Genomic DNA, 27,773 nt, shown 5'->3' with positions numbered 1-27,773 from the left:
TAGGAGAAGGCAATGGCACCCCACTCCAGTACTCTTGCCTGGAAAATCCCATGGACAGAGGAGCCTGGTGGGCTGCCGTCTATGGGGCTGCACAGAGTCGGGCACGACTGAGCGACTTGGCAGCAGCAGCAGCAGTGGCCACAGATAAGGCCCTTCTCTCTGGGATTCTATTGCTTCTATTGAACAGGCAGTGCCAACCTCTAGACTGGTGACAAGATCAAATAAGGTAATGCAAGTAAAAGCATGTTTTCAATTGCAAATCCTCCACCAAGCTAAAGTAGAGCAGGGACTTACCTGCCTTTGCATAAAGGTCACTTTTTCTTTTCATGATATTCATAACACAGAGGGAAGAGGGGAGAAAAGGAAGATCCTGGGCAACCGGTAGCATTTTCCTCCACCTGGAAATCCAAACCGTGGAGAGGAGGGGGAAAGAAAAGAGAATCAGAGAGAGTCAGACTGGTGCTGTATACTGAGGTGGGTGCTTTGGAAGAGAATGGGTGTGGAGCACACACAGTATCCAGTCTCTGCCTGGAACTGTTCTAGGTGGTTCTGCCAATAGAACTCTATGTCCCGGCTACAGACTTCAAGCCCAGATCACAGGAGGAAGGCGCCAACAAGGAAGTCTGTTAACTACCCTCCAGCCCTTTCCAGGGCACCTCAGTCTGCAGGCTGTGGCTGGAAGGCAGAGACAGGGGACCAGATTGGGTGTGTCCAGGAGGCAACCCCAGACCAGACACAGGGGCCTGCAGGAAACACCCAGAGCCTGGGCTCCAGGAGACCGCACTGTAGCCCCAGTCAGCTCTGTGATGTTAGGCAAGCTGCCACTCCACCTGGAGTTCACTTCCCCCTTCTGTAAAACGACGGGTTTGCACCAGAACAGGGTCCTCTGGCTCTGTCACTATAGTCATTCCATTCCTGTCCATCAGGCAGTAGAGCTTCCCAAACAGAAGGCCCACTGAGAGCCAGGGCAGGAGCTTCTGGAATTCTCTCCAGCCTCAATTAGGGACATAGTTCTATTCCTCTGATTTCTGTGTCCTGCCTTAACTGGAAACCTATGACCTCATTTTTCTTTCCCTCCCAGAAAGAAGGGGAAGCCAGGAAAGCAGAAAGGAGGCAGACAAGTGTGGCAAAATGTGCTGATGGAGGCAGGCTGGGGGACCTGGCACAGAGTGGGCAGGAGAGAAGACACATACACTCAGATCAGACAAACCAAAGTTTATTCAGAAAAGCGTATCCGTCATCACCACTAAACCATTGAATGAGGCACTTCGGTCCCCCCTCCCTACCCTTCCTCACCCACCCTCTCTTTGGCCTTCGCAGAACACCAGAGAAATCCTCTCCTGGGCCTGCAAGTGGTCCCAGACTTTTGGGCTGGGGGCAGCCCACAGCAGTCTCAGGTTGGATAGAGTCTTGGAGTCCAGAGAGGGAGGCCAAGGAGGCTGCCTCCAGAACTCAAAGTTCCAGGCCAACTCCAGATGGCCTTGCCCACGGCCCGGGTCCTGGAAGGGAGGAGAAGATGGTGTGGAGCCGTCTTCAGGTCCTTCCCACATCTGGAGAAGCAGCGGGAGGCCAAGCAGAAAGGCACAGCTAGCAGAGCCAGTGAGCTCTGAAATGTTTCAGGCACGTGCAGCTGGATAAGGTACCGTGAAGGCCAGGGAGACGTCTGCTCCTGAGTAAGGCCACCTGGTCACAGACACAGCACCATGGGCTTGGGGCTAAGAAGAGGTCCTCAGCGGGCCGGATCTGAGCTGCAGATGCAGCTTCTGTGATGATCTAAAACAGAGAAAAGGAGCACGTGCTGCAGCTTAAAACCCATTGTTTAGGGCTCAGGGGTGCATGGTTCAGTTCCAGGTCTCTGGAAGCTTATGCCCAAGTCACAGACACAAGCAGAAGGGGGATTTCTCTATGTCAAGGCAAAATGAACCTTTACCATCTTGGCTCTTCCACTGAATATGTCATACCCCAGGAAAGGGAGCTGCTCAGCAAAGACTGTTCCCTCTTCCCTCCTCCCTCCATGGCCAGTGAAGACACTGAAACCTTCTGCTGGCCCAGGGAAGCGGGTCCTAGGAGACATTGGCATGACCCGCTCTGGGAGTCTCCATGGCTTCAGCAACATGGAAACTCGCAACAGAAGAAACAAAGTCGCTTGGCTTCCAGACACCCCCAGCACTCCAGCAGACCCCACCCCCAGGCCCTGGCTGGCACCAGCGGTGGCGAGGGGGCAGCGGGGCAGGCCTGGCAGCAGGACTCAGCCTAACTGAGACGCTAAAGGGCTCAGGATTTCCCAGAGGACAGAAAACAACAGCAACAACAATAACATGAACAATCACAATTGTAATGGGTATAGGGTTTTAGTTTTGCAAGATGAAAAAGTTCTCGAGAAGGATAGTGCTGATGGTCGTACAACAAAGTGGATGTATTTAACGCCACTGAACTGTTCGCTTCAAAGATGGTTTCAACAATCAGTTGCATGTTAGAAATATTTCACCACAATTACAAAAACTTTTTTTCTCCAAGATAACCATGGGGAATTCCCTGGCAGTTCACGGCTAGGACTCAGCGCTTTCACTGCTAAAGGCACAGCACAGGTTCAACCCCTGTTCAGGGAACAAAGACCCTGAAAGCCACGTGGCTTGGTCAAAAATTTTAAAAATAAGTAAATCAAAACTCAAGATAACCATGTTAATGGTATCTAACATGTATTGACACCCTATTGTAATACAATACAGCATGGTTCTGAAAAGGTCAGGCTGCCAGGTTTCAAATCTGAGCTTTACCACTCGCCGGCTAGGAGACTCTAGGTAAGTTACTTAACCTCTCTGAGACTCATATTCCTCATACAGAATATGGAAATAAGGGTTATTGAGAGAATGAAATAAATACACTGAGTCCTTTGAGTAGTGCCAGGCACACAGTAGGGCTGGACAGATGCAAAGTGGTGACTGTAAAACTTACAAAAGCACTCCACATCCGCACTCAGATCCTCATCACTATGACAGAGAAGCCTAAGACATCTCCACCTAAGCTTTACAAACATGCTCACAAAAACATTCTGACCTCCTCTATTCTAGTTTCTAATCCAGAGAGGGTCAAAACTTTTCCAAACAGCAGACTTCTGAGGACTTAGCAAAAAAGTCGAATTGTCACAACTCTGGACATTGTGGTTATTACTGACACCCCTTCAACTTGCTCTCTGAATAAAAACCCTTTAGCTTTTAGAAAAGGAAGGGTCTCTGAGCTTTTTTATTAAAAGGTCTATGATCTCTCCAGAAAGCCAAGAAGCATCTTACCTTACGGCTGGCCAGCTGTTCATCCCAGATCCAGAGCGTTCTCTGTTTGGTGTGACCCACTGCTGTCAGTTGCTCCTGGTCAATGCCAGCGTCTCTTATGGGTGGTATTTCTTTTGACTGGGAAACCGGGAAACCATCTGGATAACCTTGGCTTCATTTCCCCAAAAAAACGTAAAGTGAAAGTCACTCAGTAGTGTCCAACTCTCTGTGACCCCACAGACTATGGAATTCTCCAGGCCAGAATACTGGAGTGGGTAGCGTTTCCCTTCGTAAAGGAATGTTCAAATCCACTGCCCCTCAGGCTACCGTTGGCCTGGCAGGGGTGGCTATCTTATCTTTTACACAGGGAGTTGAGGGTTCTCTCTGCTATAGAAATTCCCTGGGAAAGAGAGGGAGTGTTCCACCTCTTCAAACAGACCACAGCCAACGGGCTGGGGCCCTTGCTGATAAAGGAGAGTCAGGATTACTTGGAACAGAAGGTGGGAAAAACTGACCCCAGTCCAGAGGCACTTAACACTGTAAATTCCATTACTCATGGGCCTCGTTCAGTGCAGGACTTCTCAGAGCCTTTGATATGCTAATGAGCATTGTGAATCTTCAAAAAAAGGGAGAAAGCACCTTTGACAAACCCCCTTGGCCTTGAAACCACCCATTAACTAGCTCCAGAGCCGGGATTCCTGGGAACATCCAAAGCTTTAAAGTAAACACTGCTAGACAACTCTTGACTTGGGGTGGGAAGATGGGGTTCTAATCTTTTTCTGGCTGTTCCCAAGGGCATGATCTTAGTATCCATCTGCAAAAAAGGGTGCGGCTCGCCTAACATTCCTTGACGGTGACGTGGGACCCCTAACGCAAAAAGACACAGGGAGGTGGGGGTGGAACGGAAGCCGGTGAGAGGAAGGCTGGGAAGGTGAGGCCAGGAAAGCTAGGGGGCGGTAGGGCCTGACCTCCTTGAACCCCGACGACAAAGGAGGAACAGGCAGCGGAGAAGGTCACAACCCACGGGCACTTCCTACCCGCCTTCACCGTTGCAGATAGGCCCCACCCAAGACATCAAAGCACCGAGGGATGGCCCCAAAGGGCTGCGCCGGGTACCCGCGCAATCCCAGACTAAAACCACACCCGTCGCTCAAGTTGAGACCAGCGGAGGCCGGTCCCCGGCCCCGCCCGCGGCGGCATGCCTGCTTTTTTCAGCACTCGGGGCTGTAAGGAGGGCCAGGGCGAGGGGGCGCTCTGCCCAAAGCGGGGCGGGAGGGAGGGGACAGCGGCGCCGCCAGTATACAGATTCCACTTTGGGAGCCTCGCCCGGATCTACGCGGCGCCTGTCCACGTCTTGCTCGCGGCCGGGAAGGGGAAGAGGAACCGCGAGGCTTCGCCTCAGGGCGGCCAGTCTGCGAGTGTGCGTCCGCCCCCTCGGATGTCGCCCATGGGATCCCAGGAGACCGCGCAGCTGTCCCGGCTCTGGGCCGCGGCGATGCCTTGGGGGCGGGAACTGCGATCGGGGTTCCGGGGTACGGGAGGCAGCAGGAACGCGGGGCGAGGGGAGGGTCCCGGGGCGCCCGAGAGCGGGGCGGCGGCAGCTGGAAGGACGGGTGCCCAGCCCCGCGGCGCGGCGGCCTCACGCCACCTCCCGCTCGCCTTGGCAGTGGCGGCAGCCTCCGTAGAGCGCCGAGAGCAGGTAGAGGCCGAGGCAGAGGCCGCCGCAGACCGCTGCCGCTAGGAAGGCGTGGTAGGCGCAGGACATCTGGTAATCCTTGAGGTTGCAGTAGCTGTGGCTCTGCGTCTGCCCGATCATGATGCCCATCGCTGCGCCGTAGAGCGCGGCCGCCAGCAGGTCGTGCGCCACGTTGACCACCAGCCAGCGCGAGCCCAGCACCGGCACCAACTCCTGCTTGCCCAGCAGCGTGAGGAAGTAGAGGGCCAGGGTCAGCAGCCAGAAGAGCACGGACACGAAGAGCGCGAAGTGCACGGGGCCTTGGTACCGGCTGGTGGCGATGGTGATCCAGAAGGCGGCGCCCGCCAGCAGCTGCAGCAGCCGCAGCACGCCCAGCGGGCCGCGCAGAAAGGCCCGCTGCAGGCTCACCGCGCCGCGGGCCGCGCGCGCCTGGGGCGGTGGCTGGCGCGGGGGCGGCGGGAGCATGGCCCCCGGGCGCGGCGGCGGCGGCGGCGGCGGCGGGGCCCCGAGCAGCGGAATGGCGGCGTCTGGCTCGCGGGGATGGCCCGGCGGACGTGCCCCTGAGCTCGCTGCGGCCTCGTCGCTCCTCTCCGAGTCCTCCTCTCTTCCTCTCTCCCTCTCCCCTCCCTTCCTCCCCGCTCTCCTCCCCGCAGCCCTCTCTTTCTCCCTTTCTCTCTCTCTCTCCACCCCTCCTGCCCGCCCTCTCTCTTCTCCCTCTTCGTCTCCACCCCCACGCGCTCCTCCCGGCTTCCTGCCTTCTCTCTTTTTGGGCCTCGTCCACCAGTCGCCAAACTCCCAACTCGGATTCCTTTCTCCTCGGGGCAGGGCGGAACGCACCCGCAGCCCCAGCAGGACGCAAGTCTTCCTTTCCGTCCGACTGGCCAAAGTTTATACCACATCTGCCCGCCCTGCCTCTCTGCCTCCCTGGCTCTGGTCCAGTCTCGGAGCAGAGAGCTGTCTTCTGGAGCTGGAGCGTGCCCCGCCCTCGGGGGCGCCGGTGCCCGCGCGCGCACCCGTAGGCTGGGCCCTTTTCTTTCTCTTCTCTCCCGTCCTGCAGCCCGCTGGGGCCTCCCAGCCCTTCCTTGGCGAGGGAGCAGAGCAGTGCTGGGCTTAAGCTGCCACCTATTCTCACCTGGACATCGGAGTATCATACCCTGCCAGTGCTCACCTCAAACTTATTATTTCTAAAGCTGGGCTCAGACTTGGACTCAGCCATCCGAGTCCTTCTGTCATTGAAAGGGACCATCACCCACTCCAGGCCTCCACTTTGCTTCCCACTGCACAAAGCAAAGTCCAAGTTAGTCCAGTCTCTTTTCCAGCCTTCTTTGCCATCAAGTGTATTAAAGGTAGATCTCCCAGCACGACAAGACACAAACCCAGCTCTAAGAGATAGCAAAGCCCAACAATGCTTTATATTATTGCTATTACGATGCTTTGCAGGAATTCTCATTTATGAAGTCTCATTTGACAGCCCCCAAGATACATACAGGGGTTTCCCAGGTGGCGCTGATGGTAAAGAACCCACTTTCCAATTCAGGAGACATAAGAGACATGGGTTCCATCCCTAGGTCAGGAAGCTCCCTTGGAAGAGGGCATGGCAACCCACTCCAGTATGCTTCCCTGGAGAATCCCAGGGACAGAGGAGTCTGGTGGGTTACAGTCCATAGGGTCACAGAGTCTCACGACTGAAGCAACTTAGCACTCATGCACATAAGATACATACAATTATTTTTCTCATCTTGCTGAGGAGAAAAAGGAAGCCTAGAGGGGTTAAGACTACGAAGCTGGTAATTACTGCTGGTCTTTCTTCCCTCCTCTTATGAACTAACCACGCACTGTGGCATCTGTCTAAAACAGACCTGGTTGTGTATATACACTGCTTCCTGCTGACCACAGGATATAGGGTTCTATCTCTTCTACGGGCATGTTTCACAATCTGACCCCAACGGACTCCCAATTTCCTGGTTTCCCTCTTCTTTTCTTTCCCATGCTCACATTCAGTATGCCAACCCCACCAAACCTCTTAAGGTTCCCAAATAGGCTCTTCAATCCCGAGCTTCCCTGGTAGCTCAGCTGATAAAGAGTCCATGTGCAATGCAGGAGACCCCAGTTCAATTCCTGGAGAAGGGACAAGCTACCCACTCCAGTATTCTTGGGCTTCCCTGGTGGCTCAGATGGTAAAGAATCCACCTGCAATGCAGGAGACCTGGGTTGGGAAGATCCCCTGGAGGAGGGCATGGCAACCCACTCTAGTATTCTTGCCTGGAGAATCCCCATGGACAGACGAGCCTGGCGGGCTGCAGTCCATGGAGTCTCAAAGAGTGGGACATGGATGAGCGACTAAGCAGCAGCCCTTCGATCCCAGACTGCGTTTGGATGGCAAACTCCTATTTAACCTTCAATGCCCAGTTTAAATGTTCCTCCTTTGGTTTGTTGGCTCTTCTAGGCACCTCATTGGAGGGTCCCTCTGCATAGTTCTAAGTCAGCTACGTCATCTTTGCCTGTGCCTGGCACATAGGAGATTCAGTAAATATCCATGGAGTGGATGACTGGGTGGCTGCAGACACGGCAGTAGAAGTGACAAGACACCTGTTGTCCTGGGACGTGTGCCTGGATAAGACCTCCAGCTCATCCTACCCTGCAGAGCTTGTCCCTCATCTCAGTCATGGGATGAGATTGCTGGTCCCTGGCTCCCCTTGAGGGAGAAAAACTACATGGTTTTCAGGGAGCTAATGCTTCCTACTGCCAACTCAGCCCCACCTACAGTTACCTGAGAAAACTCCGAATGTAAGTTTTAAATTAAAAAATGGTGGCGAATACCACTCACATTTTTGTAAGATAGCATGGCATAGACTCTCAGGGTGCAAGCTGAGAGGCAGACTGCCTGGCTACTTCTCACTGCCTCACCACTCCCTGGTGCTGGGACGTGGTGTGTGTGGTTTGACCTCTTTGTGCCTCGGTTTCCTCATCTGTGAGATCCTTTTATTCAGCAGATGGGTGTTAGCACTTAGTAATGCTCGGCACCATTTGAGGGGTTAGGGATACATAATATATATGTGATTGTTATGAATTGAATGCTTACTATACGCTAAGCATTATTGTGAGCATTTTACATTTATTGTGCTACCTAATCCTTATACCAACTCTTTAAATAACTGGTATTGGGACTTCCCTGGTGGTCCAGGGGCTAAAACTCCTAGCACCCAATGCAGGGGGCCCAGGTTCAATTTCCAGTCAGAGAATTAGATCCTTCACATCACAACTAGGAGTTAGCATGCCTCAACCACACCTCCTACCTGCTGCAACAAAGATCGAAGACCCCACGTGCCACATCTAAGACCCATTGCAGCCAAACCTATTTTATAAAGTAAGTAAAATAACTGGTATTAACTCTGATGCACTGATGGGGCAACCAAAGCTTAGAGAGATAAGGAAGAGGACCATGGTCACAGAACTAATACTGCTGCTGCTGCTAAGTCGCTTCAGTCGTGTCCGACTCTGTGTGACCCCAGAGACAGCAGCCCACCAGGCTCCCCCGTCCCTGGGATTCTCCAGGCAAGAACACGTGTGGGTTGCCATTTCCTTCTCCAATGCATGAAAATGAAAAGTGAAAGTGAAGTCACTCAGTCGTGTCTGATGAGTGACAGTTTAAACAGCAGCCCAGGTGTGGCTGACCACAGGTCCACATTCAGTATGCTTTTATATAGTTTCTCATATTTAATTCTCAGCTACTTTCACAGGGACCCAGAAAGGTTACAGGACTTTCCCAAAGAAACACAGCTACTCGGTGTGGGGACTCAAACCTAGGTCTTCTAGTCCCATTTTCGGATCTTTTCCCTCAACGTCCCTGAGCAACCCTTGGAGAGACATTCTTCAGTGTCTTCAGGGTGCCAGTCTTGAGTGGGGCTGGGACTAGAATGCGCAGCCGAACGCTGAATCTTTGTGCTGGACCAATGACAGGGAATTACGCCACACAAACTCTCTCTGTAAGTGGGGGACCTAAGCCAACAAACATTTAGAGGCAGACAAGAGAATCCCCTCCTTCTAAAAAAGGCATCTGGAGAGTTGGGATTGGGGCGCCACCTGGTGGACATAAACTTTGGGCTTCACAAGGCAAATCCTACTCCTTACAAGGAAATATCCTTGACAGCTTTGAGGAGTATTTTTAGCCTCTGGAATGTTGAAAATATTCCAAAAGGCAGTCCATCAGACTTTGCAGAAGCATAACCATGCCCAAAGATCTAGATACCTCCAACTCAACAAATACGGTCTAAGCACCCAATGGATGCAAACAAGCTGGGTGTGGAATACAGGAACGAAGGGGACCAATGCCTGCCCTCCAAGTGTTTGCACTCTGTTGGTAGGAGAGGGACAGTTGTGGACACAAAAAAGAGGTGTAGACAAGTATAAGGAAAATACAAAAAGGGAAGTGTTGGTGATGCGAGGGCTGGAGAAAGATTCAAAAACAAAGTGTCATTCGCGGATGGATGGGATTTTGACAAGCAGAGGTGGAGGGTAGGTGTCTTGGACGAGGCAGTTCCCCATCAGGCAGATCCTGAGCCTCCTTGAGTGTTATCACCAGGCGTGCGTGCTGAGAATGCCAGGCCATGACCGCCCTTTCCCCCACCATTTCTCAGGGTTGTGTTTGCAGTCAGGAATTTCGAGGGATGAAGGGACATCTTCTCCCAGACACAGCAGACCTGCTTATTGCTTATGATGAAAGTGGTGAGGTAGGAGGGGACAGCGGTGGGTCTCCCAAGCTCAGTGCTCCTCAGCTATGACACAGACCTGCTGCATGTGTAACATACACCAGGGCCCCTCCGCGGTGCCCCCGTGAAACTTGAAAACCAGAGAAAGACGCGCAGCCACGGTGCTAGTGCTGCTTGCTGTGCCAACAGTGGTCAGTCCTTTGGCTCTGACCCAGGATCCCTGTGCCTTCTCTCGGTATATATGAAACAACAGCAGATCAGCTTATTAGCTTGTAAATTGGGTATATAAGTCCTGACAGATGTTCCAGGCAGAAGGAGCACTGTGAGCCAAAGCAAGGCTAGATTGTTTAGGGAACAAGTGACGACTCTCGACAGTTGCTCTCAGCCCCGACGCAAGGAGGCGACCTGTAACAAGAAGGACCACATAGCCCACCCTGACATCCTAGGACTAGCTCCCACTGCTCACAGTTGGATTCTGTTTTGTCTTCAGTCTCTGGGCTACTGTAAACATACCGCATATATAGACTCAACTCACACCTATTGTGTCCCAAGCCCTAAGCTGGCACTTCACCCAAATCAGCTAACAGCAGAGGCAAAAAGCATAGTAAGAAAGTAAATGGGTGGTGGGAGGGGGGTTCATGTTTGGGAACTCATGTACACCCGTGGTGGATTCATGTCAATGTATGGCAAAACCAATACAGTATTGTAAAGTAAAATAAAGTAAAAATTAAAATTAAAAAAAAGAAAGTAAATGGGTGCAGGGACCTAGAGAATCCTGCCTTAAATCTAGTTAAATTACTAGAAACATTTCCTGAACACATAGTGTGTACTGGCATTATGCTACAAGAGCATGCCTGAACTGGAAGAGATCTTAAAGAATATTTGCTCCAGGCTTCTCATTTTTTTGGAGGGGGTAATTGAGACTCAGAGAGAGTGAGTGACTTGCCTTAAGTCACACAACTGGTTGATGAAATGAGTACCAAATTTAGAGCTTAGGTCTCCTGATTCACAATCCAGCCTGTTACACCATTGGGATTGTACCTAAACAGGAAGTCCCCTACAGCTGCAGGACAGGGGGCTCTACTGGAGCTCTGTGAGACAGGCCAGAACCCACATTCTCACCTGTGGGTCTCTAGGCTTGTTCTCCACATGGCTCCCACCAGCCTGCAGGAACAAGGGCTATGGGGGTGATGGGTGGGGGGTCTTCTTTGAATGGAGCGAGGTGGGATTCTGGAGGTTCTTGAACTTGTTAATCTAGCTTTCAAGGAGTGCCTAGGCCTTTGCAGGAGACATGAGGTATCTTTGAGCAGAAGCAAGGGGCCACGGACCAGGCCTGGCCAGCAGTGAAGGCGTTTGACTCTGGCAAAGCTCAGCCCTCCTCCCCAGGGGAGGCTGGCCAGGACCAGACCTGGAACCAGATGTACCCCCTGAGGCCCATCTTTGTGTGAAGCCACCCAGGACCCTGGCTCAAAAGGCTGCTTCCCCAGGGCTAAGTGACTGTGGGCTGCCAAGGTGGGTGGCCCTGAGACCACACCCATGAGGGGCTGCCCCCTCCTGCTGGGATCTGTGATGCAATGTGCAGACCCAGGGAACCCTATTTCTGGGAGAGGAAAGGAGAGGCCTCACCTGTGAGGATGGACCCCTGAGCCAGGATGGCCCAAGTCAATCCCACCACTGCCCTTTAGTCTTGGATAAAATTGGAAATGGCCCAACAGGAATCAACAGCTGCAGAGTGCTGTCTGGCAGCCACGCACCACTTGTCTCAATACTTCCCCCAACAACCCTGTGAGGCAGGGGCTCTTAAGCCACTTCTGCTTGAAAATGAGGAAATGGAGGTCCAGGGAGGTTATGTGACCTAGTGAATATCATGCAGCTTTGAGAGAACCAGCATCAGGGGAAATCTCCATGATTCACCATAACCTTAAGAGGCCCCAGTGGTACTGGGAGGTTGGAGACCCAAACAGCAGTGGAGGAGAGACCATATTTGCTTTTTTTTTTTGGCTGTGTGGTTTGAGTGGGTCAAGTCTTATAAAGAGTCTTTTGTAAGACTGGGGAAAGTTCACAGTTAAGGTAGATTCAGGGACTTTAAGACAGCTGTAGCATTTCTAGTGGCCTGGAAGTCTAAATCTGGTTCCTAGCTTAGTCTGTCATTTTCCTCAGTTGTCAAGTGGAGATGACCTTGACCTGTCTCTCAAGGTTGTGGGAGATGCAAGAGACATGGGTTTGGGAAGATCCCCTGGAGGAGGGCATGGCAACCCACTCCAGTATTCTTGCCTGGAGAATCTCCATGGACAGAGGAGGCTGGCAGATTACAGTCCATGGGGTCGCAGGGAGCCATCATGACTGAGGCAACTTAGCACGCACAAGGGAACGGCAGAAATGACACTGTGACTTCTTCAGTTCAGTTCAGTTGCTCAGTCGTGTCCGACTCTGCGACCCCATGGACTGCAGCATGCCGGGCTTCCCTGTCCATCACCAACTCCTGGAGTTTACTCAAACTCACATCCATTGAGTTGGTGATGCCATCCAACCATCTCATCCTCTGCTGTCCCCTTCTCCTACCTTCAATATTTTCCAGCGTCAGGGTCTTCTGATTTATGTCAAACCTCTTGTAGCTTAGTCAGTAAAGAATCGGCCTGCAATGCAGGAGACCCAGGTTCGATTCCTGGGTCAGGAAGATCCCCTGGAGAAGGAAATGGCAACCCACTCCACTATTCTTGCCTGGGAAATCCCATGGACAGAGAAGCCTGCTGGACTACAGTCCACAGGGTCTCAAGAGTCAGACATGACTGAGAGACTAAACCACCAAACCACCACCAAGTTATGTCAACAAAAACAAGGCAGCTTCTTCCTTACTCACCAAAACTCAGGTAGCCCTGAGCCATCAGGAAAGAAGGAAGACTTCCAACCCTCAGCTGTCTGGTCAACCTCTGCATTCAATACTTCCAGATGAAGTCCTGACATTGTGGAGTACAGACAAGCCACTCTCACTGGACTCTGAATTCCTGTGTATCTATCATGTTTTATTATTTGCTGTATTGTTTTGTTTCTGTGATGTTTTGACATGGGATGTTTTGACATCCCTCCCTTGCAAACCTAGGGAGGGATTGCCCACTTCACACACACCACCCAGAGTTAGCTAATTTCTAGAGATAGCAGGCATCTTGTCTCTTTAATATGCACACCAACCCATCCTGGTAGAACCTGCTGGAAACCTGCTATCTGTGGCACTGGGGTAAGTTCTTCACAAGGGGCTGCTGCACCTCAAAACTTACTACAGAGCCTGTCAACTGGGGGCCAAGGGAAGCTGCTAGCCACTGTGCACTGCTGGCTGCCATGTGCTGTGAGATACAAGTGATGAAGAAGCCCCCCACGCTGTAGGAGCCCCTGAGCAGGACCTGGCCCTGAAGAGTCCACATGTGCTCCACCTGTGTGTCACTGGAGACGCCTCAACCTGAAGGAGCCTGTTGTGAAGAGCGCTCCAGAACCAAGGAGAGAAGCCCTTTCACCTGGAGTGTCTTGCCGGCTCCCTCTACCGGCAAAGCTGAGCACTGCAGCAGCTGGAAAAAGAAATATCTAATGGACTCACTTATCGCGGAGGTAACTGGCGCAATACATAGGCAGTTCCGTATGTATTTAGGGACTCAACTTCCATATGCAACCTTCTGTCTACATCTGGGCTTCCATACAATGATAAAACAGTTCCATGCTGCTGCTGCTGCTAAGTCGCTTCAGTCGTGTCACACTCTGTGCTACCCCATAGACGGCAGCCCACTAGGCTCCCCCGTCCCTGGGATTCTCCAGGCAAGAACACTGGAGTGGGTTGCCATTTCCTTCTCCAATGCATGAAAGTGAAAAGTGAAAGTGAAGTTGCTCAGTCGTGTCCGACACTTAGCGACCCCATGGACTGCAGCCCACCAGGCTCCTCTGTCCATGGGATTTGCCAGGCAAGAGTACTGGAGTGGGGTGCCATTGCCTTCTCCAAAACAGTTCCATATGTCCACCTAATGAATTACAGCTATCTTTCTTCAGTTCAGTTCAGTTCAGTCTCTCAGTCGTGTCCGACTCTTTGCGACCCCATGAATTGCAGCACGCCAGGCCTCCCTGTCCATCACCATCTCCCGGAGTTCACTCAGACACACTGCCATCGAGTCAGTGATGCCATCCAGCCATCTCATCCACTGTCATCCCCTTCTTCTCCTGCCCCCAATCCCTCCCAGCATCAGAGTCTTTTCCAATGAGTCAACTCTTTGCATGAGGTGGCCAAAGTACTGGAGTTTCAGCTTTAGCATCATTCCTTCCAAAGAAATCCCAGGGTTGATCTCCTTCAGAATGGACTGGTTGGATCTCCTTGCAGTCCAAGGGACTCTCAAGAGTCTTCTCCAACACCACAGTTCAAAAGCATCGATTCTTCGGTGCTCAGCCTTCTTCACAGTCCAACTCTCACATCCATACATGACTACTGGAAAAACCATAGCCTTGACTAGACAGACCTTAGTTGGCAAAGTAATGTCTCTGCTTTTGAATATGCTATCTAGGTTGGTCATAACTTTTCTTCCAAGGAGTAAGCGTCTTTTAATTTCATGGCTGCAATCACCATCTGCAGTGATTTTGGAGCCCCCCAAAATAAAGTCTGACACTGTTTCCACTGTTTCCCCATCTATTTCCCATGAAGTGATGGGACCAGATGCCATGATCTTCGTTTTCTGAATGTTGAGCTTTAAGCCAACTTTTTCACTCTCCTCTTTTACTTTCATCAAGAGGCTTTTTAGTTCCTCTTCAATTTCTGCCATAAGGGTGGTGTCATCTGCATATCCGAGGTTATTGATATTTCTGACAGAATGTGGTCCACTGGAGAAGGGAATGGCAAACCACTTCAGTATTCTTGCCTTGAGAACCCCATGAACAGTATGAAAAGGCTATCTTTCTTACAAGTGAGCAATTCTCATCTCTCTCCAAAACCAGGAGATACAGTTTCAACTAAATACTTCTTAGATTTTGTAGTAGTTCAGAAAATATAATGTTACTTAAGGACTAAATTGTAACATTAACTTCCAACAACTTACTTATAAAATGAAAACGTAAAGAGGAAGAAAAAATGTCAGCATATATAAAGATACCATGTATATAAGAGGGAAAATATGCAAAACTACTACAGTCCTTGTTCTTGTAACTGGCCACATGGCTGTTTTAGGAAGCATTAGTGATTTTTTTTTTTTTTTTTGCATTAGTGATTTTTCAACTGCATTGCTCCCTCTGCATTTGTCAGCTGGCATCATACTATAAGCTTTCTCTTCTCCTCTGTTTACTTATTTAATAGTTATATTACTATAAACATATATTCTTATTTTGCTCATTGGGTTATAATCTGTTACTGTCCTATGTTATTTTGATGTTCCACATTTGGCTAATGGGAGCCCTTACAATCTGACTCCTAGTCCTTTTGACACATCCCCATCATTCTGTGAGTATTTCCTTATTTTCTTGCACAAGATGGTCTAGGGTCATCTTGGACTTTCTCAATCCCAGAGGTAGAATTAATCATTTACCCAAGGAACCCTTTGTGGAGAATGATATTGAGAAATCAATAACTGGTGCTAAGTGTGCTTATTCCTCTTCGAGCGTCATTGCTTCTAAGCCCTTTCAGCAGACAGATGGGAAATGTGTATGTTTGTGTATGTTCGTGGTTATATATGTGTACACGTATACACATGCATACGTGTACACATATAAACACATTTATAGCTATATTTATTCTGTATCTACTTATCTATATTTTTATTCATTTATTATTGTTTCTTTATGTGGCTGTTCTGGGTCTTAATTGTGGCACTTAGGATCTTTGATCTTTAGTTGTGGCATGCGGGATCTAGTTCCCTGATCAGGGATTGAACCTGGGCCCTCTACATGGGAGTGGGAAGTCTCAGCCACTGAACTACCAGGGAAGTCCTGGATGACATGAGTTTGAGCAAGCTCTGGATGCTGGTGATGGACAGAGAGGCCTGATGTGCTGCAGTCCATGGGGTCACAAAGAGCTGGACACAACTGAGCGACTGAACTGAACTGATGGACTGAATTGTGTCCCAAATTCATATGCTGAAGCTCTAACCTCTGAGTGTGTTGAGAGTAATGAATTCATTAAGGTTAACTGGGAGCATCCATAAGAGTGGAGTCTGATCTGATAAGATTAGTGTCCTTATAAGAAGAAACATCAGAGAGCCATCTCTCTTTCTCACCACCATGTGAGGACGCAGTGAGCAGGCACTGTCTGCAAGTCAGGAAGAGAGATCTCACCGGAAACGGAGTCCGTCAGAACCTCGATCCTGGACTTCTCAGCCTCCAGAATTGTGAGAAAATAAACTTCTGTTGTTAAGTCACCCAGACACTGTAGTATTTTGTTTTTGCCTCCCAAGCAGACTAATACAATACTGACCTTGAATGTTAGATTACCATGAGTGGTGTATTTTTAAAAAGATGTTTCTATAATGCACCATTTGCCTATAGGACTTTGTATTTTCAGTCTCTTCAGACTGTTAGTTCAGAGAAGAAAGTTGTAATAAGTTGCTTCATGTAATGCCCTAAGCAGAAGGGCATTTTTTAAAAAGTTTAAAATGTCCAGGTTGTTTATCAAGAAAAATGGAGCTGACTCAAGAGTCACTGTTGCTTGTCAGCTGAGTGTGGAAATTCTGTTCTCCCCAGAACAGAACATTCAGCAACAACAAACCCATGGGAATAAGCCTCAACCCCACTGGGGGACCATTTGTGACGGTACAGCTGCTGGAACAATTCCTGCAGGACAGAGAGGGTAGACACTGAATGCTGCTTTAGTATCAGTAGCAAGGTTTACATTAAGGACTGTGCCTATAGCACTCACCTCATCCTCACAGCAATGCTCAGAGGTGGGTATTAATATAATGATTCCCATTTTATAGATGAGAAAATAGAGAAGCAGAGAGGTTAAGTCATTTGCCTAAGGTAGAGCAGCTAGAATCCCTTTCCTAGACTCTACTCCCCTAAAAATGAGCACCTTGCTGAGCCATACTGGAGCTCAGGACTAGAGGAAAAATGTGCACCCCTAGATGCAATTGTCAAAACATCTTTCCATATTTCGAACCAAATGAAAAAAGTGGATTAAAGCTCTATGGTTTAAAAAAACACAAGCATATATAAATCTCCGTGTTGCCAATCTATTCCTACACTATCGTCAACACTCATAAATCCAATTGGCAGGGGATACAGTGGTGACCTGCCTGGGAACCATGGGCTGATTGGAAATGACCGTTCTCGATGAAAAATGAGGCAGGGTCATAAAACAAGCAACAACCTGTCTTTAGGTTGTGCTGTGCTAAGTAGCTTCAGTCGTGTCCGACTCTTTGTGACCACATGGACTGTGGCCCACCAGGCTCCTTTGTCCATGGGATTCTCCAGGCAAAAGTACTGGCGTGCGTTGCCATCAAATGTCAATATTTTATTCATCATAGATATTTTGCATTAATTTTAAAAGATATTGCATTAAAATATTTATCTCAATTATGGCATTTCTTCGTGCCCCTCAAATATTTCTCCCAAGGAGATTCTACCCAGTTAAGATTGTCTCACTTTAATCTGATCCCTGGTAAAACCAGGTGTTGGTCTGAATCACCCAGGACTCCATTCCCCAGAGTAGTAGTCCTTCTTTCCTTCTTTAAACAGAGCCCTGCTGGGGCGTGGGTACCAGAGGCATTCTGTGGATCCCAGAGGCCCCACTCTTGCATACCCACATGACTATGGAAGTGCCTCATCTTCTCATCAGAAATACTGAATCATAAAGCTGCAATAATGGAAACTGTTCCATTGTACGATAAGCACACAATGGTCACATGCCTGCAAAGATGTTTGGAGACACCAGATATTCTCCACCCAGCCTTAGTCACATCTGACCCAGAAACCACAAGCTCCTAATTCCTATCCTGGTACGCTCATCAGAGCTCATGGCATCAGAGTTCCTAAGCTCTCCAAGCACCAATATGCCAAGACTTTGGCCTTCCTATTGCTGAGAATGGGGTAGAAGGAGCTCCTGGTTCAGAAGCCCAGCATCTTGGTTTAAATGTCTGCATAGTACCCTCCTTAGCCAAGCAGTTGACTGAAAGGTTTTGCAATACTTTGTATTGAAGATGAACATTGCTGATTTCTTTGTTCAATATTTCCACAGGGCTTCAGGAACAACAGAGAAACCACTATTAAAACCCTTTAAACTACAACAAAGCAATTGCCAATGTTTTTGTGCAGGACACAGGAATTGGAGACCACGGGATGAGGAAGAACAGCTCCCAAATATACCCTCCACCTAGCCAAAGGGGACCCACAGTCCCATGTGCTGGCTCTTATACTTCCCCCCTTGCAACTCTTACAGAAGAGAACTCAAATGACTACAAAGGTCAGCTCTGAAGTGAAAAAGAAGTCAGGGAGACCCAGCTGCCTATTCCCAGGCTCCCTTTGTGCCATTTTTAAACCAGTGCACAAATAACTTGTCTTCCAACGAAGCAAACAAGTACTGATCAAGGGCCTACTGGACACCCTACATCCACTCCTGCCCTTCCAACCCAAGTTTCAAGCTGTCCTCAAAGTGAATTTCTATAAACACAAATTTGTCATGAGGATGAAATGAGTTAATATTTGTAAAGTCTGACTGGCATTACTGGCACATTGTAAGTGCCATAAAGTGTCTATTAAATAAACACGTACAGTGCTATTCCCCACCTCTCTCTCTCTTGCTGACCTTACTCCAGGCCTCAATTCAAGACTTCCTCAATCAAGTTACCTCCTGGCCTTAGCCTTAGCATGTGCCCTCCTCTTTTCCCAGATCCACGCCTCTTCATCTGTTCAATCTCAACGCCTCCTTCACAGAAAAATATTACTCTGCCTTCTAGGACCTTCCCAAGGGAGCTTAGGTTCCTTCCTAATGTTTATCACAACTGTAATTCACAATTAAATGTTTTTAGTTTTTCAATATTTTGCTAAGCTGTAAATTCCCCGATTTCAAGATTAGAACCTACGACATTCTGGCTTTGAAACCAAAGGTCTGACTACCGCACTGACTGTCCCTTCCCCTCTCTCAAAGCTGGAGCCAGAAGACAAGTGGAGTAGAGTTCAAGGAGCTGCAAGTCTGTTTGCAGAGGGCCACACGCAGAAGCAAGGAACGCGGCGCCGCGCGCACAGGCCTCGGGTCCAGAGCAGGGGGGCATCCGTCACGTGTACCCGACAGGGCCAGCCGTCGCCGCACCCCGGGGCAGGAATGCGGCCCCGCCCCCACTCCGGAGCCAGCAAAACCGCGCTCTCCTAGAGGACTGACGTCAATGAAAGGGGCACCTCCGGGCGCCGTGCGAGGGTGGCAGTGGGCGGAGGGAAAGGGCTGGGAGGGCACGCCCCTCGCTGCTGCTCCGCCGCTAATTGGATCTGAGGCCCCTTCGCACTCCGATTTCCAGGCCAGTGGAGAGAAGGGGGCGGAGCCGGGGCACGCCCCTCGCCTCTTTACGGCCGCCGATTGGCTCACTGTGTCTCCGCGTTCGATTTTGGAAGGCTCGCCGGGAGCTCTCACCTAGGCTCGGCTGAGGATTGGCTGTTCCGGGGCTGGGGAGCGCTTTCTCCGGGGAGCCGCGGCTGCGACCGAGGTGGCTCGCCTCGGGAGGCCAGGTACGTAGGTCGACAGCCAAGCTTTTGCTGCGGTGGAGGCGTGTGGGAGGGCTGTCAGAGCAGAGGTGTGGGTGAGACCCAAGCTCCCAGGTCCAGTTAGGGCCCGTCATGCGAAGCGGCCACGTCTAAGACTCAGGGGCAGACTCGTTCTGGTGGTGTCGTCGTGTGACCTCGGCCAGGATACCCCCTCCCAAGGTCTTGTCCTGATGATGAACGCCGTCTGGTCCTTGTGAGCACCATCGCGGCAGGAAGCCCAGAGCTGCGCCTGCCCTTTCGAAAGCGTTGAAAGGGGTTGGAGTGGGGGCATCTTAGCTGACCCCATCCCGATTTGAGGTCTATTGGCTCTGCGCTCCTGCGTGGTGAGTAATCGCTCTAACTCCCCACGGGACCATGGAGTGCTGAGGGCACAGACACACAGTCTTGGGAGACCTGCCTTTGATCCCTGCACCTTCCAAAACCTGCAGAAGCAGATAGCAGATTTCAAAGCCTCCTGGGTCCTTCCTCCCCATGAAGACTTCCTCAGCCATCTGGCAGGAACAAAAATAGCAATGGTTGAGAGTGTGGGCGCTGAGATCAGACTAGGGTTCCCATCCTAGTCTCATCACCTACCCATCTGTATGACTTTGGGAAGTTACCAAACCTTTCTGAGCTCAAGATTTCTCATCTGTAAAATGGGTGTAACAAGGATAGTGCCTCCTCATAGAGGTGTTGTGAGGATTAAAGATATTACTTCTCAGGAAGTGCTGTTCTGCATTTGACAGGGAGCAAGCTTGACAGGGAGCCTCTACTGCAGGTATGATTTAAAAGTCCACAGATGAACCTATCTCCCTTTACTCTCTTCTCCCAAGAGTGAAGGCCCTTTCTGAGGGAGTTTCATGACAGTAGTGAGAATGAAAATGGCAGAGATTCTATAGTCCCTGGTGGCTAAATAGCCTGTCTCCCTCCCATCAGCTTCCCTGGCGGGTCAGTGGTAAAAGAATCTGCCTGCCAATGCAAGAGATACAGGTTCGGCCCCTGGGTTAGGGAGATGCCCTGGAGAAGGAAATGGCAACCCACTCCACTATTCTTGCCTGGGAAATCCCATGGACAGGCAAGCCTGGCGGGCTACAGTCCATGGGGTCACAAAAGAGTTGGACACGACTTAGCAACTAAACAACAGCAATAACTACTCCCTTCCATCATTCATTCATGATGTGATGTGCTGGGATAGATCCTTGGCATACTAAAGTATTAATCTTCCTATCCCCTAAGGGTTATCTATTCTCACCATTTTGATGATGAGCAAATTGAGGCAGGGGAAAACCAAGGCTGCCAATGTATTCAGTTATCAATGGCAGAACCAGAATTCAGGGTTCTTGGACTCTATGAAAGAGTTATTCCTAGATCTAGCCGGAGTTTATTTTCAAGTCATATCTGAGAATTGACCTGGGGAAAGGGTCCATTTCCTTTCTCTACCTTCTGGGACACAGAATTGTAGACCAACCTGTGTCTAGTTCTCTACTGGCTGAGCTAGGCCCTGTGGGAGGCAGAACCCAATAGCCGTTTGGACTGAGCCTCCTGCTTGTAGGAGCCACTGATTTTGGCTGCTGTCCAGTGGGCAGGGAAACAGGCCAAGGCCAGAAATGTTGATATGGGCCCTGGGCCAGAGCCTCCAGGTTTTTTTTTTTTTTTTTTCTTTTTCTAAGAGGCCCTTGGCCTCTGGTTACAGATCATCATCATCACCAGTGCTATCTGAAGGGGGTGAGCTGAGTGAGTGAGGGCTCAGTTGCCGCCCAGGTCACACAAGTGTGTTGTGCCTGTCATAGTTCTATGCACCTCCCCGAGACCACAGTGTGAAAAGCTGTCTGAACTGAGCTTCATACATTACAAAAAATGCTCAGTTGGACACCATATTTGTATACTGCAAATTCAGCGCATGCTGAGTCACTTTTTAAATATATTGGTCAGAGCTTAGCAGTTCCTTTATTGCCTGTTTCAAAACAAGTTGAACTTCAATTTCAACATTTGATATTTACTTTGTGAGTTCATTTTTAAGCTAGTTTGGATCAAATTGAAGGATTTTGCAATTAGTCTTTACTCATTAGCTCACAGATCCATGCCTATCTTTTATGTCAGCTCTGCAATAAAAGATCCATTTATAATCTTTTAATAGCCCCATGGTTTCATTTCCCAGTTTAAACAAGTGCCATTGTTCAAGTACACACTGACTTCCCTGGATTCAGGTCTTGTCCAGGAAATCAGTGGGAAAGTAACACATTGAATGAGACAGGAAATTTTCTCCTGATAGTAAATTTTCTCCTGAATCTTCTGATTCAGCTTTCTCAAAGTTTACCATCTAATCCTACTTGGAATCACTGATTTTTATTCCCAGCCTCACTCTGCTGTCTGAATTCCAGGGTGGGAGGCCAACCCAGGAGTGAGGGACCTCAAAATCTGGAGTTGCCAAGGCCTCCCTGAGGTTCACGAGGATATGGTTGAGGTTTGGGGGCTCAGACTTGCCCACATGGTTCCTTGTTGGTTTGTTTATAACTCTGTAACTGACTGCTGGAGGCAGGGCCTTGCAGCCCCGGTAGAGGTGGGTGGCTGGACCATCTGGAAAGTCAGGCTCAGCCATTTCCTCCCTGAGGCAGCTGCTGCTATTTGATCCTATGACCTGTCTCTCTGAAGGGCGGGTGAGACTGCCTGAGTCCCAGAGCAGGACTATCAGCTCTTCTCCCACTGCGCAGATCAGCCTAGGAGTCTACTCTAGGCCATAGCCAGCCTAGGTCACTAGAATGCTTTCGAGCAGTGAGTTCTTTCTTCTACCAGACCCTAACCGCACAGCAGCACAGCAGTGTCTGGCCTCCAAGGAAGACTAAGGAGGGCAGAAAAGGGCAGTTCTCTGGCACCTATATACAGACGTGTCCACACATGTTGCTCCTGGGCTCTAGCAGACAAGCTAACTCATCTCCACTTCCGTGTGGACCTAGCCTTGTCATGGAATCATTGACTCTCAACACCAGCACACGCCCTGGAGTCTAAAAGAATAAACCCTTCCTTTCAACTGTCAGAGGAAGACAGGCCCACAGAGGCCATGTGAAGTGCCTGAGGTCTCTTAGCCAGTGAGTGGAGGCACTCGGGCTCAAAGCTAGTCCTCTGACTTGAGCCAGATCTCTGGGCACTGGGCTGCGTTACAGTTCCAGGTTTCTTCTGTAGAGGCTGGGGCTCTTCCCCTTCAGAGTGCCACGGCTTCATGGCTGGGGGCAGCCTGTCACCCTGTAGACAGCTCTGGCGCTAGTGGAGATTAAAACAAATCCCACACCCCGATTCTAGCCTGGGGTGTGGGACATTCATCCTCTTCCCTTTCTACTGGCACGTTTCCCCCTACATGAATTAGAAAAGAATAGTGAAACAGTCTTCACAGATATATTGGCAAGAAATGTGCTTTGAGCTGCCAGGCTGTGAGGGCAACTTGGTGATTCAAAAGCTCGGGCCGCAGTCACTTAGACTAGGGCTCACCTGAGGCTAGGGTGAGCTTGGACCTGTATTTCAGGTCCTCTTTAGTCCCCTGTGAATGGCAATGAGGTTAACAGTGCTTGATTCCTAACAATGGTTTTGAGGATGAAATGATACCATCCACGTTGCTGATTCAGAATAAACACACGCAGCGTACATGCTTAGTCACTTCAGTCATGTCCTACTCTTTGCCACCCTTTGGACTTGTAGCCCACCAGGCTCCTCTGTCCATGGGATTCTCCCAGCAAGAGTACTGGCGTGGGTTTCCATGCCCTCCTCCAGGGGATCTTCCTGACCCAAGGATCAAACCTGTGTCTCTTATGTCTCTTGCACTGGCAGGCGGTTTCTTTACCTCTAGCGCCACCTGGCAAGGCAAACACCCCATAGTAGTTAGCTTTTGCTTCTCTTTATCAGCCTGAAAGTGTGACTTGGTGACTGTTGTTTTCTGGTCACAGTATATTTATATCATCCAGCTCTGGACGTTTAATTACCACACATATTAGGTCTTAACTGGATTCCCATAATTGTGCCTACAGAGAGGCAGATTTCAAAATCCCCATTTTCCAGATAAAAAGCACATTTAAAAAAAATTAATTTATCTGAAAGTCTTCTGCAGGTTTATTTTAGCTACTAAATCTTTTCAAAAGAGAGCAGAAACAGAGTGAAGTATAAAAATTATTAGAAGGAGGGTGGCTACTGAGGTGAGGAGGAGGGAAGGCCAGGGCAAGGGCAGGTGGGCAACAGTCATATCTGAGGAGTCTGAATGGGAGGGAGAGATGGCTCAAATTCTCAAGAGCATCAAAGGCAGGTGAGAGTAAGGGTTACGTCTGCAGGTGGGTAGGCTGAGGATAGGAAGCTGGTAATGCTCTTATTTATATGATTCTGATCTTCTGTACTTTTTACAGTTGAGTATGTACATTTTTTATTTAAATTTATTTCAAATTTGATTTCTTTTTTAAGCTGGCTGCTGGTTGACAGATCTCTCTGTAATTAGCTGTGTAGTGGAGTCTGACTTAGCAACCAACCTTCCTCATTAGGCTCGGGACTGTGCAGGGAGAAGGGAGCACAGGCAAGGCCTTCAGCTGGCTCAGGCCAGACTGCTCAGAGGAAAAGGAGGGTCCACATTACACCCCTGATGTAAGTGAAAAAGTCCAGAAGGCCAAGAAGAGGGGCATTTGTATTTATTTAGCTCCCATTGGGGACCTGATACACACTAGACCCATTTAATCCTTACAATAATCCTGAGAAGTGTTATTAGCCCCATTTTCTAGTTGAGCAAACAGGCTCAGAGAGATTGAGTAACTTGCCTAAGGTCACAGCCAGGAAGAGCTTGGGTGTGTTAGTTGCTCAGTCGTGTCCGACTCTTTGCAACCCATGGACTGTAGCCTGCCAGGCTCCTCTGTCCATGGAATTCTCCAGGCAAGAATACTGGAGTGGGTTGCCATTACCTTCTCCAGGGGATCTTCCTGACCCAGGGATTGAACCCTGGTTTTCCGCACTGAGGGCAGATTCTTTACCATCTGAGCTGACTGGGAAGCCCGGCTGAGCTGGGACTCAAAGCCGGTTCTGTATAATGCCAAGTCTTTGGTCTTCCTGGTCTCCACTCTATTTTCCAATCCCATAGCCATTTCAGGCTGTGGTGAAGACAAGGATAAGGTGGGTAAGCCTCTTATCCTTTTACCATTCGCTGAAAACTACGGAGACCTGAGCTAATTGTTTTCATTTGGCATATGGAGTGGGGTGTGGCACTGGCCACACTTTCAACTTTTATTGAACTTATCATAGATTTCAGCCTCTGTGCTGAGAGGACATTTCAATCCCGTAGGCCCTTCTTCTGCCCCTCCCTTTCTCTCTGTGGTTCTTTGGACTGTGGTTAGATCTTCTTGGTCTATTTCATGCTGTTTAACTAAATTATATGGACTTGGCTCATTCCCCCTCCCCCTAGGAGCTTGAAAATAGAAGACGATGCTCTTCTCAGTGTTACCGATGGAAAAGCAGACTGGTGGGGCATCTTGCATGGTCTTAATGCTTTCTGTGTCTTCACTCGGCCCTCACAGCGACTCTAAGAAGTAGGTACTTGTATGGCTGATTAAGTTTACACGGGAAGCAGTGGAGGCGAGGAGGATCACCTAGCCAGTAAGTGGTAGAGGTGGCCAGAAGCCGGATTCCTGCCTGTGGTGCCCAAGGCCACAGCCCCTCTCTTGCCTCTGTGCCACAGAGCTTGGGTCTCAGCATCAGAGTATTGTTCTTCAGTTTCCTCAGCTGTGACATGAGGAGGTTAAAAAGTATCTACCTCCTAAGACAGTTGTGCTCATTCTTGATTCAACGATGTTAATGTGAGTACAGCTGTTATGGAGGTACCTGCAACCTGAGTGTTTAAGACATTTTGGCTGCTGCTGCTACGGGTGTTATCACTCGGGCCTGGGGTCTGCGTGGACTGAAGCCAGAGAGACTTGGCCTCTGCTTCTGGCTCTGCACTTACACATGGCTTTGTGTCCAGGAGAAAGTCATTTAACATCTGAGGGGTGCATCTTCACCTCTAAAGTGGAGATACACAATCCTTACCTTCTGTGACCCTTAATACATAGGTCAGGCATCTAAACACTGTAAAGTCTGACTATCGTTATTATCTCCCCAAGGTGCCTTGGGAAATCAGTGATTTTAAGTCAAGACTTATTCTATTTCAGCTACTGGAGAACAGAAACACCAGAAGCCCTTGCGTTGGTCAAGACCCCCAGGCTTGGGAAGGGCCCACTGAGCTGCTGACGTCCCTCCCTGTTCTCTCCTCAGCACCCAGGATGGGCACCCCTGCATCTGTGGTCAGCGAGCCACCCCCCTGGCGGCCCCCCCCAGAGGTCCGGGGCCGCAAGCAGGCCGTGGCCAACATCTTCCAGGACGCTGAGCTGCTGCAGATCCAGGGCCTGTTTCAGCGCAGCGGGGACCAGCTGGCCGAGGAACGGGCACAGATCGTCTGGGAGTGTGCAGGGGACCATCGTGTGGCCGAGGCCTTGAAGAGGCTGCGCAGGAAGAGGCCCCCTCGGCAGAAGCCCCTAGGCCCCTCGGTACACCACTGCAGCAGGCTCAGGTAGGCCATGGAGCACGACAGGCCCGCTCCTCCATTTCCCAGCTGGTGTGGCCTGGAGCCACTAACCTGGCCTCCCTGTGAAGTACCTGTCATTGGGGTTGTTGCCAGGTCTACCCAGTAACTACTGTGTGGCTGGCACTTAGACTGTTACTGCTGGGGTCACCTATGACCCTGTGAACTCCCATGGGAAGGGGTGCCTGGGTCCACTCAGTGCCACCTCATTTCACAGTGGTTCTGAACCAGGAGTGAGGGAGGGACTATGGTTTGGAAGGGAAAAAAAAAAATCCTATTTACCTGTTGTTGAACAGGTAACATTCAAAAGTAAGCTGGGTGATAATCTGAGCTGTGGGACTGCTGAGAAAATAGCACAGGAGAGTACCATAGAGGCATCAAGGGTTAAAAACTGTTGAGAAACTTCACCAGAAATTTCCCCCAGTCCTTCACCCTTTGCTTAGGTCGCTGCCCACTCAGGAACAGCAAGCCCCCAAGAGACCAAGCTGAACCATATAGGTGGCCTAAGCAGTCACTCTGGGTTACGCTCTGGGCCCACAGTCAGAACACGAGATCTGAACAGGCCTTCAGAGGTCATCAGGGCCGGGGCAGCAGATCAGCTTTGTTGCTCCTATGAATTTCAGTTGATCAGTAATCCCTGCTGGAATCATCTTAAGAAGGCTACTTGCCCTCTGGTCTTGTATCAGGACAGGATGAGGAGGGTGGAGGAACACAGAGTGTCGCACCCCTGATCTAGTCCAACTCCCCTTACAGAGCAGCAGTCTGAAAGCTCTGCCTTGTCATGCAGCTCTCTGAGGGCAGAGATGAGACCAGAGCCCTGGTCTCATTTGGCTCTGAACAGTGTGCTTTAATAGTTCATCATGACCAAAATCTCTTCAGTCCCTGCTGTCTTTCCTGTTGATGTTGGCTTAACGTGACTGTTCCCTGCAGAACCGCAGAGCCCTGTGCTCCGCTGGCCGAGCCACAGAGCAGCGGCACGCAGACGGCTTCCAGTGAGCAGTACGTGAACTCTAGGAGGGCTAGTGCCAGGATCCGCCGGAACTGGAGGAAGCCAGGACCCACAAGCTACCTCCATCAGATCAGACACTGAGCTGAGGAAGAGGCCGGGGCCGGCTCTATCCTCCCCAGGATTCACAGAGACTTTTGCCAAAGGGCTGGGGAAGGCAAGAAAGAGGCAGCCTCACTGCTGCCACTGGCCTGTGCGGGCCAGAACAGGCCCAGAGGCTTCTGCTGAGCTGTCACAGGGGACCCGTTCCTCACCAGACTGAGGAAAAGCAGTGCCCGTTTCCGCCTCAGCCCTTCTCAGTTTAACACTATGCCTGGGCTGCAGGGTAGCCTTCCTGGGAGGCAAGCGACAGGCACTCTGACGCAGCACCCCACTACCCCTGCTACAACTGTGGCCCGTGGTCCAGCAGCTCATCCCACACCCCTGCCCCTTCAGGCCAGCACAGGAAAGACGCAGTTCAAGTGGCAAAATAAAACCATGTGCACCGAGAGCTATGTGAGTCTGTCACGCGAGGGGAAGATCTGGAAATGGACACTCTGGAGCCGGGGGTGAGGCTCGGGCTCACTGCAAGGAGGGGGCAGTTCCCAGGAAGGAGAAAATAGAGCTGGCCTCCTGGTCCAAGGAGAGGAGAAGGGTCTTTGGCCCCTCACCAGCTCCTATTACAGTCAGAGCTGCATAGTGGGCAGCGGGCCCTGGGTGGGATGAGTGCAGTCCACGTAGTGGGTACTAGCTCCTCAGCTGCCCTCTTCACCCCGTGGGCAAACCATTCTGAGGCGGCTCAACAGCTGCACCAATCATGCCTTTTGCGTTACTGAAGTTTCCTAAAAAC

At 50.3% G+C, this 27,773-nt stretch overlaps 2 protein-coding genes and 1 long non-coding RNA gene across 5 annotated transcripts; 2 read left to right on the top strand and 1 right to left on the bottom strand.

Moving 5' to 3' along the window:
* Positions 1 to 1,200: 1,200 nt before the first annotated feature.
* On the bottom strand, positions 1,201 to 7,081 carry MARVELD1 (MARVEL domain containing 1). The gene is made up of 2 exons (XM_040255148.1): positions 3,291 to 7,081; positions 1,201 to 1,773 (listed from the first exon to the last, which is right to left on the bottom strand). Exon 1 carries the CDS (start codon positions 5,428 to 5,430, stop codon positions 4,909 to 4,911), a length of 522 nt encoding a protein of 173 aa, XP_040111082.1. The 5' UTR covers positions 5,431 to 7,081; the 3' UTR covers positions 1,201 to 1,773; positions 3,291 to 4,908.
* Positions 4,585 to 7,791, top strand: LOC120873953. Its single transcript, XR_005723566.1, has 2 exons — positions 4,585 to 4,689; positions 7,412 to 7,791. It is a non-coding gene; the product is annotated as an uncharacterized LOC120873953 (long non-coding RNA).
* Positions 7,792 to 19,184: 11,393 nt separating this feature from the next.
* On the top strand, positions 19,185 to 27,434 carry AVPI1 (arginine vasopressin induced 1). 3 transcript variants are annotated; one of them, XM_040255109.1, is made up of 3 exons: positions 19,185 to 19,346; positions 25,529 to 25,926; positions 26,869 to 27,434. In XM_040255109.1, exons 2-3 carry the CDS (start codon positions 25,640 to 25,642, stop codon positions 27,026 to 27,028), a joined length of 447 nt encoding a protein of 148 aa, XP_040111043.1. In that variant the 5' UTR covers positions 19,185 to 19,346; positions 25,529 to 25,639; the 3' UTR covers positions 27,029 to 27,434. The 3 variants fall into 3 exon arrangements, with proteins under 3 accessions (XP_040111043.1, XP_040111045.1, XP_040111044.1); XM_040255111.1 differs by having other exon boundaries at positions 19,193 to 19,346; positions 25,632 to 25,926; XM_040255110.1 differs by having other exon boundaries at positions 19,199 to 19,705.
* Positions 27,435 to 27,773: the final 339 nt, after the last annotated feature.

The sequence above is a fragment of the Oryx dammah genome, unplaced genomic scaffold, assembly GCF_014754425.2.
Source record: "Oryx dammah isolate SB20612 unplaced genomic scaffold, SCBI_Odam_1.1 HiC_scaffold_14, whole genome shotgun sequence".
NCBI lineage: Eukaryota > Metazoa > Chordata > Mammalia > Artiodactyla > Bovidae > Oryx > Oryx dammah.
The sequence above is the reverse complement of the archived record's forward strand: the minus strand, read 5'-3'. Positions and strand labels throughout refer to the sequence as shown.